Here is a 14,999-nt window from a genome sequence, read left to right as displayed (position 1 = left end):
ATCTATTTCAAATACAAGATTGTTAACAAAAAATGTTTTTATGCTTAAATGATTTAGTTCGTTTTTATTTTTGGATGTTCTTTTTTAGCAAAATCGTGGGAAATACTGGGAAACTTCCAAGAGAACCTGTAGGATCGGAGTGTTCGTTTAACCAACGAGCTCCTCCTGTTATCCTCCAAACCTCCAAGGGTCACTGAAACGTTGGGCATACAGAAGATTAGCCTTAAGATTATGAATAGTTAGCAAAGAAGCTAAGATGAAGAAAAAGACAAACCATAACAAATAGTGCTACAACTAATTACCTAGTTTAGTTGGGATCTCCAAGTTCATTCACCGCTGATGTCTCAGGAGATTCAATCTTTGGAATCTATATCAGTCATCCAGTCCTGTAATAGTATAATCTGTCAGCTCAGCACCGTTAGCAGGAAAACCCAAGGGGTTTACCTACTTAAAACACCATTCCAAACAAGAACATGACGTTCATCATATTCCTTAATAAGTTTTAGAATACATTAGAGCAAGCAAACAAGGATTGCCGCTCCCCCATTAACCAATATGTTGTTGCTTTTTGCTGAAATTAATAAGCCATCACCCAAACCTGCTAAACACCACAAACACTATTAACCTGCTGCGATTCTCCTTAAGTATTCATGGAATAGCAGGGGTATATCCAACATTGAACCAATTTCACTGCTAAGATCAACCCTGCAAAAGCTAGCTATGCAACGATGCTGAGAAGCAATACCCCTTTTTTTTTTTTGCTAATGACCATATACTTTAAAGAGACACATTCCCGACAAGAAGAGATATATGAATACATAGATAGCAAAGTCGAGGCTAGCCATGCATCAGTAATGAGAAACAATACCCTACCCCTTTTCGGAGTAGCATTTTCTAGTCCAGTAATGGTTACATTGGAGACTGTACTTTTAAAAGCCTAGGACAAAAGGAAATTGTAGCCAGGCACATGCAAAAGAGATGCTTCAACTTTAATTCCATTTAGTTGCCTCTTTCAATGTCATATATTATGCTGTCAAAGATTATTTTTTAAAAAATGGTCAACAAAAAACAGCATTACAGAGGAAACGACCACATCCATAAAAGTCACCTGGAGAAATTTAAAAAATAGATCATACTTTCAGAAAGATCCGTTAAATATGGCCCTGACAGCTTGATATGAGAAGTGCTTACCTATTTGACAAGATAGCTTGCAAGTTTCTGCAAGGCAAATTGCATCTTATTAACTAATATCGGTTAAGCTGTTTAAGGCTTCTCATGCCTTCTCCGTCAAGTTACCTGCTTTACCAAGCTCTCAAGCCTTCAAAAGCTTTAGCGTGCATCTGTCTGCATCAAGGAACAATCCCTTTGGGGCTGCTGGGTTAGGGAAGTTTGAATTTCCATGGATAGTTTATGAATTTGCATTCCTTCTACGTAGGCCATACTTGACAAGTAAACAACAATTCCAACCAACGCGCCTGCACTCCCAACACATGGTCCCAAGATACGCCATCTTGGTGCCGGGCCCTACACCGGTGCCACTCTGTCATTGTGTCAGTATGTCCGGCATGGAGGCCAGTTCGGCATAATACCGAGTGTCGGTATGCCCCCCCCATACTATGTACCATTATCAAACCAGTATAGTAAAGTATACTCCGTACCACCGATTCGGTAACGTATGACATACCATGCGTGGCCCTACTGCCCTACACCTGCAAAAAAAATCCCTTCATGCTTTCCTTCATGCCATAAATATCATGAAGTTCTGGGAGACAAGCACTCTGATTTGTTGAAATTTCTAGAAATTTTCACTTTAAGAAGGTTATAATATATCTGCAGCAAAGATTGTATACCATTGACCCATCTACAGTTGCAAAATCCATTTTGTCATTAATAATCAGTAACCGACATATGGACGACTCAATTGCTGCATGAATGGCAATGCTATAACAGCAGTAGCAGCGTCTTAAAAGACCCCATTGAATGTCTCACGCCCGTAACAAAACCTGCCTGTCGGAAGAACCTCAACCAGAACCTATATTTGTAATCCAAATTAACTAAGCTGTTAATGGGATTCTCTCATTGCAACAGGTTAATTATGCATGGTCAGATCAATTTTCTTTTATACATAAATAAGCGTTCATTGAGCATGTCATTTTTGAGGACAGAGATCCTTCCCACAATGATAGTCACATATTTTAAATGAGAAATATACCTCCAAACCTCAGCTAATGTTTGCCTTATGGTCATTTTCAGCACCTTTGCTGGATCCTTCTGCAAGCGGCATCCTCAACTAACTAATTAGATAGCTGTAAAAAGTGTCAAATGTGTCATGAAATAAAAGTATTTAGTTCCAAGAAAACTAAATAACGACTGAGTCAGGAAAACTTGGGCAATGCCAAACAGTAAAAGAAGAGATCAAATCTGATATATGAAGTTGCAAGTTAATAAATTACCGACTGGGTCAGTTTTATGAAAACCATCAATCCTAACACAACACATGCTTCGTGATAGAAGAATGATATAACACTATGTTAGTATATTTGAGGCAGGAATGAAGTTCTATCTGATGTCCTGTTTTTGCAACATCAAGCGGACATGTAGCAGCAGCAGCAAGACTACCTGCAAGAAAACCTGCTGAAAAGTTGGCCCCCAGAATACTAGCTGCCTTCCCTTCCTCACCAACCCAAGTAAGCTTCTTCTTATCTGTATAAAAAGAATTCCAGATCATAAGTGCCTGTAACATATCAATAAACCATAACATGCTGCTATGCAGATTTATAACTTCGACAAAGATAAATAAAGTCGCACGACAATAAAGCATATGAAAGTGAAAGTGCACCAGCTCAAGATTTGAGCAGAAAATAGCAGAAAAAGGAACATCATGGTCAAGTTGTGCTCCCACACCCATCTATAGTGTATGATACCCTTGCACTATTTATATTATTCGATAAGTTCAGTGATAACATAATTTTTTGATGACAAGTTTCATGTGGACTAAACATGAATAAAATATCATCCAACAATAATGAATTTGCCAAAAAGTAAAGTACTGACTAATATTTGTGATATGATGGCAAGGGAAAAAAAATGCTTATATGAAGTGGGGAAAGGTGGGGGTTGGTTAAGTGGCCAAGCTAGCATCTTCCTTTTCCAATAGCATCTTGAAGGTATGTTAACAATAACCACTAAAGTAAAAAGACAACACATATGGTTCTCAATGTAATTTGTACTTCTGTGTGGTGAAAGGATGCCAAGTAAAGTTTTCCACATCCCTGGGGGCCCCACTCCAGTTTGAGATTCTTTGAATGCCTGTCACAGTAGAACAGGTTCATAGATCCTCTAAGAACAAAAAATCATGGTGGAAAGGAAAATTGTAAGATAACAGTTTTGAAAATCATGATTCTGTACCAGCAAAAAAAAAAAACACACAGAGCCTCGTGCTAAATTCGAAGTGATAGAACTGTTTGCCAGAAGAAAAAAAAGTTGGGCTGCTTTAGGTCATTTGATAGACCGAGATAAGGAGAACAAATTGGAGGGTTATTAATGCAAGTAGGTATTGGGATCAGACAACCCTAGAAAATCTGAAGTTATGACCAGATTTTCTGATGAAAGTGATTGCAAAAGTTTTTTGCGGGAAAAAGTTTAGTTCTTGCAAAGGGTGAAAAAAAGGTCAAATCCTTAATTATAGAGTAGCTCTTAAAGCAAGGAAGCAACAAATTCTATCCCATTCTAATAGTATCTAATATATACCGCAGTTATCTTCCTCTTTTAAGAACTTACAACATCAGAATTTTAATGTCTTGCTTTTCTAATGATCAGAACTTGATTCCATTTTTCACCTAAAAACCAAGAACTTGCATTGACTTGTAGGCCACATCAATTTAAAGGAAGTGGACAGAGAAGATATGTTTTGATTAGACGGTCATAAGCCCATTAAAGTGGACCTCGCCAAGAAATGAAATAGCTGGCACAAGATATGTCCGTCTACAACATTGTCAAGAACTGGCAAGGGGTATATGCTAAACAAGATGGCTAAAACTCGAGGTAAATCTCAAATCTCTTAGCTGCATGGGAAGTCTAATCAAGTGAAATATATGGATTAGAAATATTGACAAGTCCACTAGTTTCCAAAGGTTGTCGGGCATTGCCTAGGAACCTCTGACACTGACTGGGAGGGGAATGGGTCATGATTTCATAAGGAACTTGTTTCATGACAAGTGAATTATCCATTCCCTTATTCGGCTACAACTAGGGTTGTAAATGGTGGAGATTAAGCAAGTTTCAACTTTCAAGGAGAAATCCTAGCAGGAAATATTTGATCAAATCTTTCTGTGGTCCTTTGATGATCAAAGGGATAGGACATACGAGCAAGAAAAATCAGCACTAAAAACTTTTGGAACCTTTTCAACTAAAACTTTCAAAAAAGTACCATTTGAAGGGAGAACAAAAGGATTCCACCCTCTTAAGTCTTCAACAGATAATGATCATCTGCTGAAGTACCTAGAATTAGCAAGCACCAATTATGCAAAATTGTCGACTTAAGCATGAATAAATTCTCCATTAGTGAAAAAGTTGTAAACATGAGAAGCGTACCTGCATATGTGTCCTCGCCAGCTCAATTGGAGCAAGCTATGCATGCTAATGAGCTTGCAATCAAGCTAGCAATCAGGGGAGCACAAGGTGTAAAGTTTGGAGATTTGTGGATTGTAAACTCTTCAACCAGTTGCACAATATGTCATAACATGGTAAATATATCCCCACCTGTTAGAGATCAGGAAAGAATGTGAGAAAAGGCATGTATCCACAGTGACAACAAGCAGTCTTGTGTGTTTACCTTGGATATAGTAGGTTTGAAAAAATAAACACTTTAAGAGAGCAAATAAGTCATCTATTCAATCAACATATGGTAGCATGCAGAGTTCAGCCTTCTAAAGGTTTTGACAATCATTCTACATTCAATGCACATGATGACTGGAGAGCTAATCCTTGTGATTGCAGTTAAGAGCACTGAAACAAGAAAGATTCAAGCACAACCAGCAAAAATGTATACGGCTGCAATAAAAACCGAACAGCTTTATTAACGTTGTCCATGAAGTCTTTTAAATTCATATGCTTTGAAAACTTCTGCATGAATAATTAATTACCTGTAAGATGGCTAATATGCTGCCAACAGGAATAGGGATAATGACAGACAGGTGCAGAGAAGACAGCGACAAGAAATACAAAGAGAACGAGTTATTTATCTAGCTTTTCTAATATAACAATGTATAATACAAAGGGGACACTTAGGTATCTATTCTGATGTAAATCTAACTTCTGTTATCATGGCATCCTTCTTAAGCATATTTAATGAAAACAAAATCACCATGGTGATTTTTATCTTATACAGATTAAACATAATTTATGATGAATGGATGTCATTACTGGGAACTGGGACGAGTATTTTGTCTTCTCAAGGAACAGTTCTATGTATCTGTTGCTGATATAATGTACTGTATTACCTATTTTTATGACATCATTATTAAGTATCTTCTGTTGAAAACAAAATCAATCATAGATACCATGATGGTGTCTAACTTATAAATAAAACACCAAATTTCGATGACAAGACACCATTAATGAAAAGCAGAAATCGGTAAGCTTGATTTGGATGGAAAGGCATGCACAGCAGGCTGCATAGGTCACATGAAGTTATGCAGAATAGGATGCAAAAGTCTGACAGACAAAACCAAAGAGAACAGCACCCTGACTTAAACATCTTCTTTTAAAAATAAGGGACCTACAATTCAGAAGCCAAAGCCAACATTAGAAAATGGTGGCACCAAATTATCAAGCACAATTTGTGCACTAGTACACATACATATTAAAAAAAAAAAACCTCAGAAATACACATGATAATGAATTAATTTCAATGCAGCAAGACAAGTGGAGATGTGCAGTTTTTGCTCAAAGACATACCTGGGAAAATCATTCCCCTATCCGAACATTAGATGAATTGGACAGTAAGCGTGCATAGATTAGCATGAAGCATGTGTGAGGGCAGATGAACATGTGAAAGAAGATATAGGATTCCATTGTGGGGCATCATAAAGACACGAGATAACAGTAAAGGGCTGATGTAGACGACATAATCATTTTTAAGACGAGAGACTTTTGGGTGGACGTTCTTCTTTTAATGGAAACGGAACTTCGCAGCAAAAGCCAGCTTTCCTTCCACATACATGGAACATGTACAATCCCATGCAATCTGAAAAGACCACCTAGTGATGCTAAATATTCCCTGGTCATACATAGCAACGTAACATCATGAGAGAGGAGAAAAGAAGGCTTCTTAGAGAGCGAGAAGAACATCAAACTATGAGATCTGAGCAATACTAAGAGTAGACCTGAGCATCAGTCGAGCTGGGCAGGCTTTGGGCCATGCCGAGGTACAATAGCAAGGTAAGTACGTTGGGCTTGGGCCCAGACCACTGAGAAATGAAACATCCTATGCCTGATCTGACCTGATAACTCAGGCTCATGCTTGGCTCAAACCAATCAGACTTAGGACCAACCTAATCCAGGTCCAACTCATTCAGGGGGACGGGGGAGAGAAGGCGAGAGAGAGAGAGAGAGGAACCTTTAGACAGGAAGGGGACACCCCAAAGCCAGTGACATCACTGGTCAATCAGGAGGAAGGTGGCGTTGACAAGGTTCTGGGGAGGGATGGGGGCCCAACGGCAGGAGGGCAAGGAGCATGGAAACAAGTGATTTGGGTGAGAATTTTCACCCCAATCCCACCTTTCCTTATTTTAATTTTAATTTTCAAATTTAAATAAAATATATATTATATAATATGTAAATCTAACTGAAAATATAAAAATAATTATATAGATGACTATAGAGTTGGACTAGGAAAAAGTTTGCTGAGCACGAGCTCGAGATAGGCCCAATTTCCAATTGGCCCAAAAATTTTAGCCCAATATGTGAAGCCGAATCTCTCTGGGCCAGCCTGGGGTGAGATGGGCTGGTTGGCCCAAATTTGCTTAGGTCTAGCGGGCATGATGTCCCAGTCTTGTTCCTCACTTCTAGGTGTAGACCTGATTGAAAAAGATCCATGGCTAAATCCACCAAAATCCTTCCATAACCATGGCTTTAACTTTGCATGGAACTCCAGATCTTGGATCAAATATCCTTCTATAACCTTTATAATCGATGACCTGGCACATTGCCAATTTATCATTAAGTTAGTACCTGCCATTTCTGCCCACCTATATCAGCAAACTCACAAAATTAATCTCTAGCATGTTCATTATAAGCTCTAGGCACCAAATAAATTCAACATTCACAATTTTTGAGGCATCCCATTAGTATTGCCAAATCATTTAAAGCAAAAAAGCTGTTTTGGCGTTTTAAGTGCCTGTATCTCAAAAAAAAAAACTCAACAACATCAGGCGATATATGTAGCTCCTCTTTTTTCCAACCTTGATCAATTCTAATCTGAAATGGCCTTACACTTTCAATGGTCGCCTTCCACAACCTCTGGAGATACCCATGTTAGCCCATATACAGGATCAACTAGTCTAGCCCTCAGATTAGAACTCTGTTATATTGCTTGTGGCACCTCCTCAAAACTCCAATCCACCCAGATCATTTATATCCATGATCCTACAACATTAAACCATCTTCCCTGTAGTCTTGCATGCACTTTTACAGTTCAGAAAATGATGCAGCACTGATGATCACGAGAGAGGCTGCTACGGCGCCAGAACAAGAAGATAGTTGCTGACGGACTGTACACGGGAGAGGATGCTGTGGCGACAAAACAAGGAAATAAGGGGAAGAGGGAGGAATAGAAGAGGGAAAAGAAGGAAGGAGGAAGAAAGAAAAGGAGGCGGGGAAAGAGAGAAAGAACGTGGGAAGAAATTTTAATTCATTTTCATTAAATCCTAATCATGATGAGAGTCTGCTATATCTAGAGCCCAAACAAGAACAATTAACATAAAACTCCTTATACAAAAAATAATTTTCAATAAAGCCCAAAATAACACAAATAAAATCCTATAACAATAAAATACAAACAAGCTTATAAATAAAATAAAATGAAAATAAGATGGTGGACTAGACGGGCGGATGATCAACTCTAATGTCTCCATCAGAAAATGTCACTTATCCCTAACCCTGTTCCACCTTCCACCAGAATATTGGGAGAGTTGAGCTCTATTTGTCATGTAAATGGAACTATAATAATAGATATAAAAGGTTACTGAAGTTTAGACAATACAACCACTATAAGAGCTATCATGCCTTTTAGGAGTTAAAATCCGCTTTTCATGTTGTGCATGATATTAGTTGCTTACTACCTGCTAAGTAGTGAAAATTTATAAAAGTGACCGGACATAAAACACACTAGCATCTAGCCAGAATTAGGAAATGGATGTCCTTCATCCTTTGCATCAATGCTTCACTGAATATACTAATGTACAAACGACCCGGAATATATGAAAAAGAATATTCTGCCTATTCAATATAAAGCCCCAAGCTAAATAGGTTTGGGATGTAATCGGGTCGACGGGTTAGCTAGGGTTGGGTATTTCCAACCTATCAGCAGGTTGTATAGGGTTCAGGTTAGGCCTTATGGCTCCTGATGTAAACTCAAACCCATTCAACTCCAAGCCAACCCACCCTATTTAAGAGTGGTTGTCCTGTCAATCAGATCTAGAGAGATCTTTTCAGGATAAGTGGAAATCTAAGATAAAGAGATAGGGAAAGCACTAACGGAATGGCCTAAAGGTACTTACCAGCAAGGATCCTTTTATCCAATCTTAATTGATGTAGATTGAAGTACTTTCAGAAAAGAAATTTCAATTTCAAAGCAAGCTGGAATCCCATTAGGATGTATTTGGGATTTTAAATTTGATTGATAGGAATTTTGGAGGATATAAGTGTTATTTGCATACTGCATAATTAAAGTGTCATTATTCCTTCTATCAGGTCCTATTTTCACAAATCAAACTTTTAAGACAAGCATGATGGATGATTAGTGAGGTTATGACGAGGATGATGAGGAAAAGAGAAATAGGACTTTAGTCCTTTTTTGCGGTAACAATTCATAAAAATTGTTACTTTGCCGAAAACCTGAATGTTCCATATCCCTTGTATCCATATAACTCTGAATCCTCTCTTCTTGAGCGAGAGAATCAGAAAGTACCGTGATGGATCTTGTTAAAATCTTTTTCTAAGTCAATTTTGCGAAGAGTTTCCTTCATTCTTTTTGTAACAAAACAATTTTTTTTCCATGTTAAGGGTGGCAATAAAAGGAAATAATTTGATAAACGGTAAGATAGCAATAAAAGGAAATAATGCACCTCTCTCTTTTGTAAACGCTAATATCTCTTATCGAACTAGAGAGTTCAAATGAGACCGTAGACAATAAGCTAAAACTTTGGTGATAACCTTAAAAGCACTATTGAGTAAACTAATGGATCTAAAATTTGACCCGTGGTATCAAAACAATGTCAAAGTAGTTGATGTTTTCTATTTTAGCATTGCTATGAAATATCTAACTATCTAAGGGCCCATTTGGTTGAGAGAAATATGGCATGAAAAAATAAATTTCATATCGGATTACCATATTTGGTACAAAAACAAATGTCAGGTTTTATGTCTATTTTTGTGAGAGAGAAGCTAAAATAAATACCACTAGAGATACACTATTTGGCTTTCCATGCTGAATTACTGAGTGAAAATAATCTGAAAAAACCATTTATTGAAAAAAAAATGCCCTCACTTATATTTTATTAATATTTATAATAATTATATTATATCATTAATATTAATTATATTAATATATCAAATTAATATTATATTAATATATTATAAATATACAACATATTGATTAATAATATTTATAAATAGTACTATATTTAATATATCAATATATGTATTATTAAAATATTAATTATAATAAAATAATTAATAAATATTTATTAATTATTCAATAAATATAAAATAAGATTTATTAAAAATTAATATATTTATTTATATACCAAAACATACTAAAATTTATTTATAAGAAGAAATATATTTTCTAATAGATGTATACATTAATTTACAAATGTTTATTAATTTATATAAATATACTTCAATATTCGAAATAGCCTAATGTTGATATAAGTGGATCATAAATGACCAACAAATGGATTGAGAAAAAAAAATTATTACTCGAATTATTCGTTCAAATATATTATTAAAAATTTGACAATATTTCTATATAATATTACATTTATCTAAACACAATAATCTTCTCCTGATGCCATTATCCGTAGTAATATTTTACCAACCAAATATGAAAAAATTTATTTTCTTCTATAATTAATTTGCCGGGTAAATAATTTTCAGAAGTCGTCCGACTGCGCACCATAATCTAATATACTCCAACCAGAGGAGCCCTAAGGAAAAATCTCTTTAAGATCATGGTATCCAGATTTTTGAACATCTTTCAAATGAGAAGGACTCCAAGAGCTTTGTCAGCTCTATGAACTTGCTCAGTGGAAGGATTCTGAAGAACAACAAAGCCAGGAGAATCGTTTTGTAGGAAAGCCTCACAATTAGGCGCCTTAACACACTGTTCGCCAAGCCTAACTGTCTCCAGGAGCCCAGCTGCCACGAGGTAAGTTGATTTCATTTTAAAACTTGTCCGAGGACCAGAAGCATCAATCCATCGCGTTCGCTCGTGTGATGGCCGTGGGCCAGGATCACCTGCCACCTTAGGCGAGCTTAATTTATTGACGGTCCAGATCACGGCTTATGTGGACCCCGTATTGCTCCGAAACTCTCGCCCTTAAAGGCCTCCTCTCCTGTGCCCCAGAATTCCTGTCGCTCTCGCGCTCCCCTCGAATCGTCTCCCCCGGTGTCTGATACCCGAATCGAAGAAAAGAGGACGACGCCGAAACCCTAACCCTAACCGTAGCCCTAGATTGGCTCCCGATGAGATGGGAGATGGAGATGGAGGAGATCGAGGCAGTGCTGGAGAGGATCTGGGACCTTCACGACAAGATCAGTGATGCCATCCACGCCATCTCCCGCGCACACTTCCTCAAATCCATCAAGGCCCTCAGCCATTCTGCCCGGGAGAACAAGCACCCGCCGGCGGCGGTGGATGGAGGGGACGGTGAGGCGAGGAGCGGGTTCGTGTTCGTCAAGGATTTCCGGGCCGAGGGGGACGAAGCGGTGATGGCGGAGGCGAGGAGCCTCAACGCCATCCGGACCGCCCTAGAGAACCTCGAGGACCAGCTCGAGTTCTACCATGTGAGCTCCTCTAAAGTCATGTTTTGTTCCGGTTCCTTATTTGCCTATTTCAGTCGTTTTTTGCTTGGGAACGAAAAGGCTAGATTTTTATGTCTAATCAACGTTCGAGTAAATTTGCTGTTCCGGTTCTTCATTATTTTTTAGATGAGGAAGTTTGTGATCAATTGCATAATTCTTAGATTCGTCATTTTCCTCTTTTTGTAATATTTTCACGGGGACTAATTGCGGGTTGGGAGTTCATAAATTCATTTTAAGAATTTTAAAAAGACTATATTTTGTGCGCTGGAAGGATGAATGGCACTCAGAACTAGAGAAAAATTCTTACTCGAGAAAATATTTGGAGCTTATAAAATGTTAAAATTATTTCAGTAATCTTTTACCTTCAGTAAAAATTGATCCACAAGCTTCCTAGTCTTCTGACGTATATGATCTAGCATTCTATTAACAATTGTGTTCCTTGTTTATGCCTTTTTCCCACGTCATTACCTGTGAATGACCCATGTAACATTGTTGGCCAGAAGCTCCCACAGGTTGTTGTAGTTCTATTTAATCAGTTATTTTTATTTTTTTCAAAGATGTCAATGGATTTATTGTCTGGAGGCAAAATCAATAATTTACTCATGCAAAACAAATGAACAATGCAGCGGACCTTGGATCAACTAATTTACTAGCTATCAAAGATATTTATACGTTTTTATGAGATATCAAGTGCAATAAATTTCTAAAATAAATTGCTGGATCTCTGATGGAAATGCCAAGCAAAGGAACTCTGAATTTTTTCTTTTTTTAATGCATAATTAGACTACCATTCAAAGTTCAAAACTGTGTTGGTGTAAAGATAAAGTGAAAAAGAAAATGGCAGGAAAAAGCAACCTTGAGAGAGCTTAAATGTGGTGACTGCCTGATGGTCTGGGCCTTATGTAGTTGAGGGTGAGCCCTTTGTTGTGGGTCTCAGGCGAAAGTGTAACAGGCCTTATAGGTTGGCAGGATTAGAAGATGAAATTAAAGAATGTGTCCCATTGGAGGACTACGGTCTATCTGTTTGCTGCAGCGCCAAAAAAAAAATAAAAAAAAAAGTTTACAGTTTCCTTGATCCTTTCAATGCTGTCAAGTGATACCTCCTATAAATTTTTCTTTCTTAACTTGTAACTGTGTATTGTAAAAGATCCAGACCAGGGTTGTGTAAATGGGTTTTCCTTCTCTGGTTTCATACATGGTTAATTAGTATAACGAGATCTTCATTCCAGTTTGGATCATTTTGTCCCACTATTTACAAATTTCAATTTTACAATGATTGTTCCATTCTACTTCTTTTCTCCATCTTTAATTGGAAAAACCTAGACGCTCTTTTACATTCCCCCAGGGTATTGTGGTGTTCTTAGTAGTGAATCATTTAAAGTGCACCATGTCACTTTTTTCTACAAAGTACAATTTATGTTAGTAGATGTTTTAGGATAAGAGGACTTGTGTCCATGAGAAAATTTGTTGTCATTAGTTTCTGTGGCCTACTGTTCTGTAATCAACATCATGAACAATGTTAGTAGATTGTTTCTGAATTTTGGTTTTGTCTGGGAATATGCTCTTATACAAACAAGATTGGAGTGTGAGAGATTGGTTGCAGCACCTTGAGAATTATTAACTTATCCATGACTTATATTTGCTTAAGGACAACCATTTATGTTCTCTATGCATATTGAATGTATGGTTTCTTCTTTTTAAATAAATCTTGCAAAGGGATCTTCTTGTCTAAAAACTCTAAACAAATTTTACAAAAAATTGAGTCTAGAGTACTAACTCTTGTTCTATGCGAAGATGTATTCATAAATGACATGCTATTGTTAATTGTTGTTTAAAGTTATTGATCACAGTTAGAGCAATTTGCATTTTGTCTGCAAGACTTCTGCATATGGGTGTATTATATTAGGTATGTCTTTAACATTGAGTTAACATGTATTATTGCCCTACAGACTGTACAATCACAACAGCGGGCAGAACGAGATGCTGCTATAGCAAGGCTAGAGCAAAGTCGCATTATTCTTGCAATGAGATTGGCTGATCATAAGGGAAAGAAGTACAAAGTCATTGAAGAAGCTATGGAGTTTGTTGGAGATGTGCATAATACTGGCCATTTTGTCTCACCAGAAAACCTTTATGAGATGCCAAGGAATCAGGCAGGTGATAATTTTCAAATTCACGAGGGAAAAACGTCAAGTGTCATGATGCGGATGTTGATTTCCAGTTTTGCTTTAGCTAAGCAGTCATTCAAATTGGAAAGTATTGGCAGTGTGCTAGGGAACGCTGCTGTGTTTGCTGTAAGTATGCTTGCTTTGCTACAACTGCATCAAGTGGCTTTCAGGAGTGAAAATCTACAGATACAAGATCAGACTTTTTACAGGAGGAGAAATGAAAAGAATATTTCTCAGTTGGAGAATTCTTCTCCGACTAGTCGGATGAAGCATTTTGATGTATTATCAGCTAGGGGCTAGGTCAAATATTTTGAGTGCTTGGAGTGATGCTTGTACATGTTGTTTTGGATTTGTTAAGAGCAATTGTTGTCGCACGGACTTTTTGATCATAGTGCCTTCTAACTGTTGTATCACAAAATCTGTAATCATATTCTGCTTAGATTAGTAGATTTGTCGTCACCTCGCTGTCCTGATCATTTTCCAGATTGATCAATTATGATCATATGAATTAGTTTGTCTACATGGAAAGAATGTGTCTGATAGAGAGTGGGTCAATATTCCTTGTCAGCTTACTAGAATGTGTGTTTTTCTGTCAATCTTATTGATAATTGGAGTATTGCAATAAAATCAAGATCCATCACATGCCTGGATTATTTTGCCAGGAGGCATAATTTTTCATTACCTGTGCAAGCATGGTTGTTTTGACATCAAGTGCCTCGTGGCTCTATATGGCATCATATTTTTTTTTCCTTTTGTTTTCTGTTTATCATGGAATGAACAAAATCTCACTCAAAGTTCATTAGATGTTTCTCTTGTTTGATATGGTGAAGAAGGTTGTCCGGCAAAAGCAGATTTGTAGAGGCATTTCAATGTCAAACTTTATATTTTTCATGTGAATAATAATTACAATTCATATCTAGCATTTCAGTGGATGCTTAAGCTCTTAGTAGTTTTTAACTCGAGGTAATTCTGATCGTGAAGCATATATGGGTATGTAGATATTCTGTCAGTGGAAGCAGGTGCAAACATATGTGGGATGATCAGTCATTCTTCATCTTTATTTAATATTTATCAAAGCTCACAATTTTTAATCAGGTATTCTAGCCTGCATCGATTCAGCTTGCAGCTTAAATTCAAAAGCCATTATATTATTTAGGTCTTTAAGGTTCTCCAGCCTTCTTTATACCTTTCGTGTATTCCTGGAATGGCATTTAATCTGACACCCGTCAAGGTTCTCCAGCCAGGTTCGTCTCTTTATCTTTTTCTAAAGCAAGCTGTCCCTTTTCTTGTTCTGTAAGTCTCATCTCTGAAATTCTCCCCTTTCCTCTATTAATCTGCCCTTCTTATGTGGCCTTTTCTTTCTTGTGCACATATTTGGTGCAGAATTCTTTGAAGCAGGTGTAAAACTTCACTTATAAGACTGTGAACCGGGGAATTGCTTGATACCTGATGGTGTAACTCTGGAGCATGCAAATTCCTGTTGTTGAAGAATGATATGGCCTGAAGCCAAGCCAACCTTTCTGC

At 37.3% G+C, this 14,999-nt stretch overlaps 1 protein-coding gene across 1 annotated transcript; it reads left to right on the top strand.

The window, feature by feature from the left end:
* Nucleotides 1-10,856: 10,856 nt before the first annotated feature.
* PDV1 (plastid division1) lies at nt 10,857-14,153 on the top strand. The gene is made up of 2 exons (XM_008794558.5): nt 10,857-11,289; nt 13,257-14,153. Exons 1-2 carry the CDS (start codon nt 10,969-10,971, stop codon nt 13,773-13,775), a joined length of 840 nt encoding a protein of 279 aa, XP_008792780.3. The 5' UTR covers nt 10,857-10,968; the 3' UTR covers nt 13,776-14,153.
* Nucleotides 14,154-14,999: the final 846 nt, after the last annotated feature.

The sequence above is a fragment of the Phoenix dactylifera genome, chromosome 12 (genome assembly GCF_051530095.1).
Source record: "Phoenix dactylifera cultivar Ajwa chromosome 12, Ajwa_hap1_PhDact_Kaust_v1.1, whole genome shotgun sequence".
Lineage (NCBI taxonomy): Eukaryota > Viridiplantae > Streptophyta > Magnoliopsida > Arecales > Arecaceae > Phoenix > Phoenix dactylifera.
The sequence above is the reverse complement of the archived record's forward strand: the minus strand, read 5'-3'. Positions and strand labels throughout refer to the sequence as shown.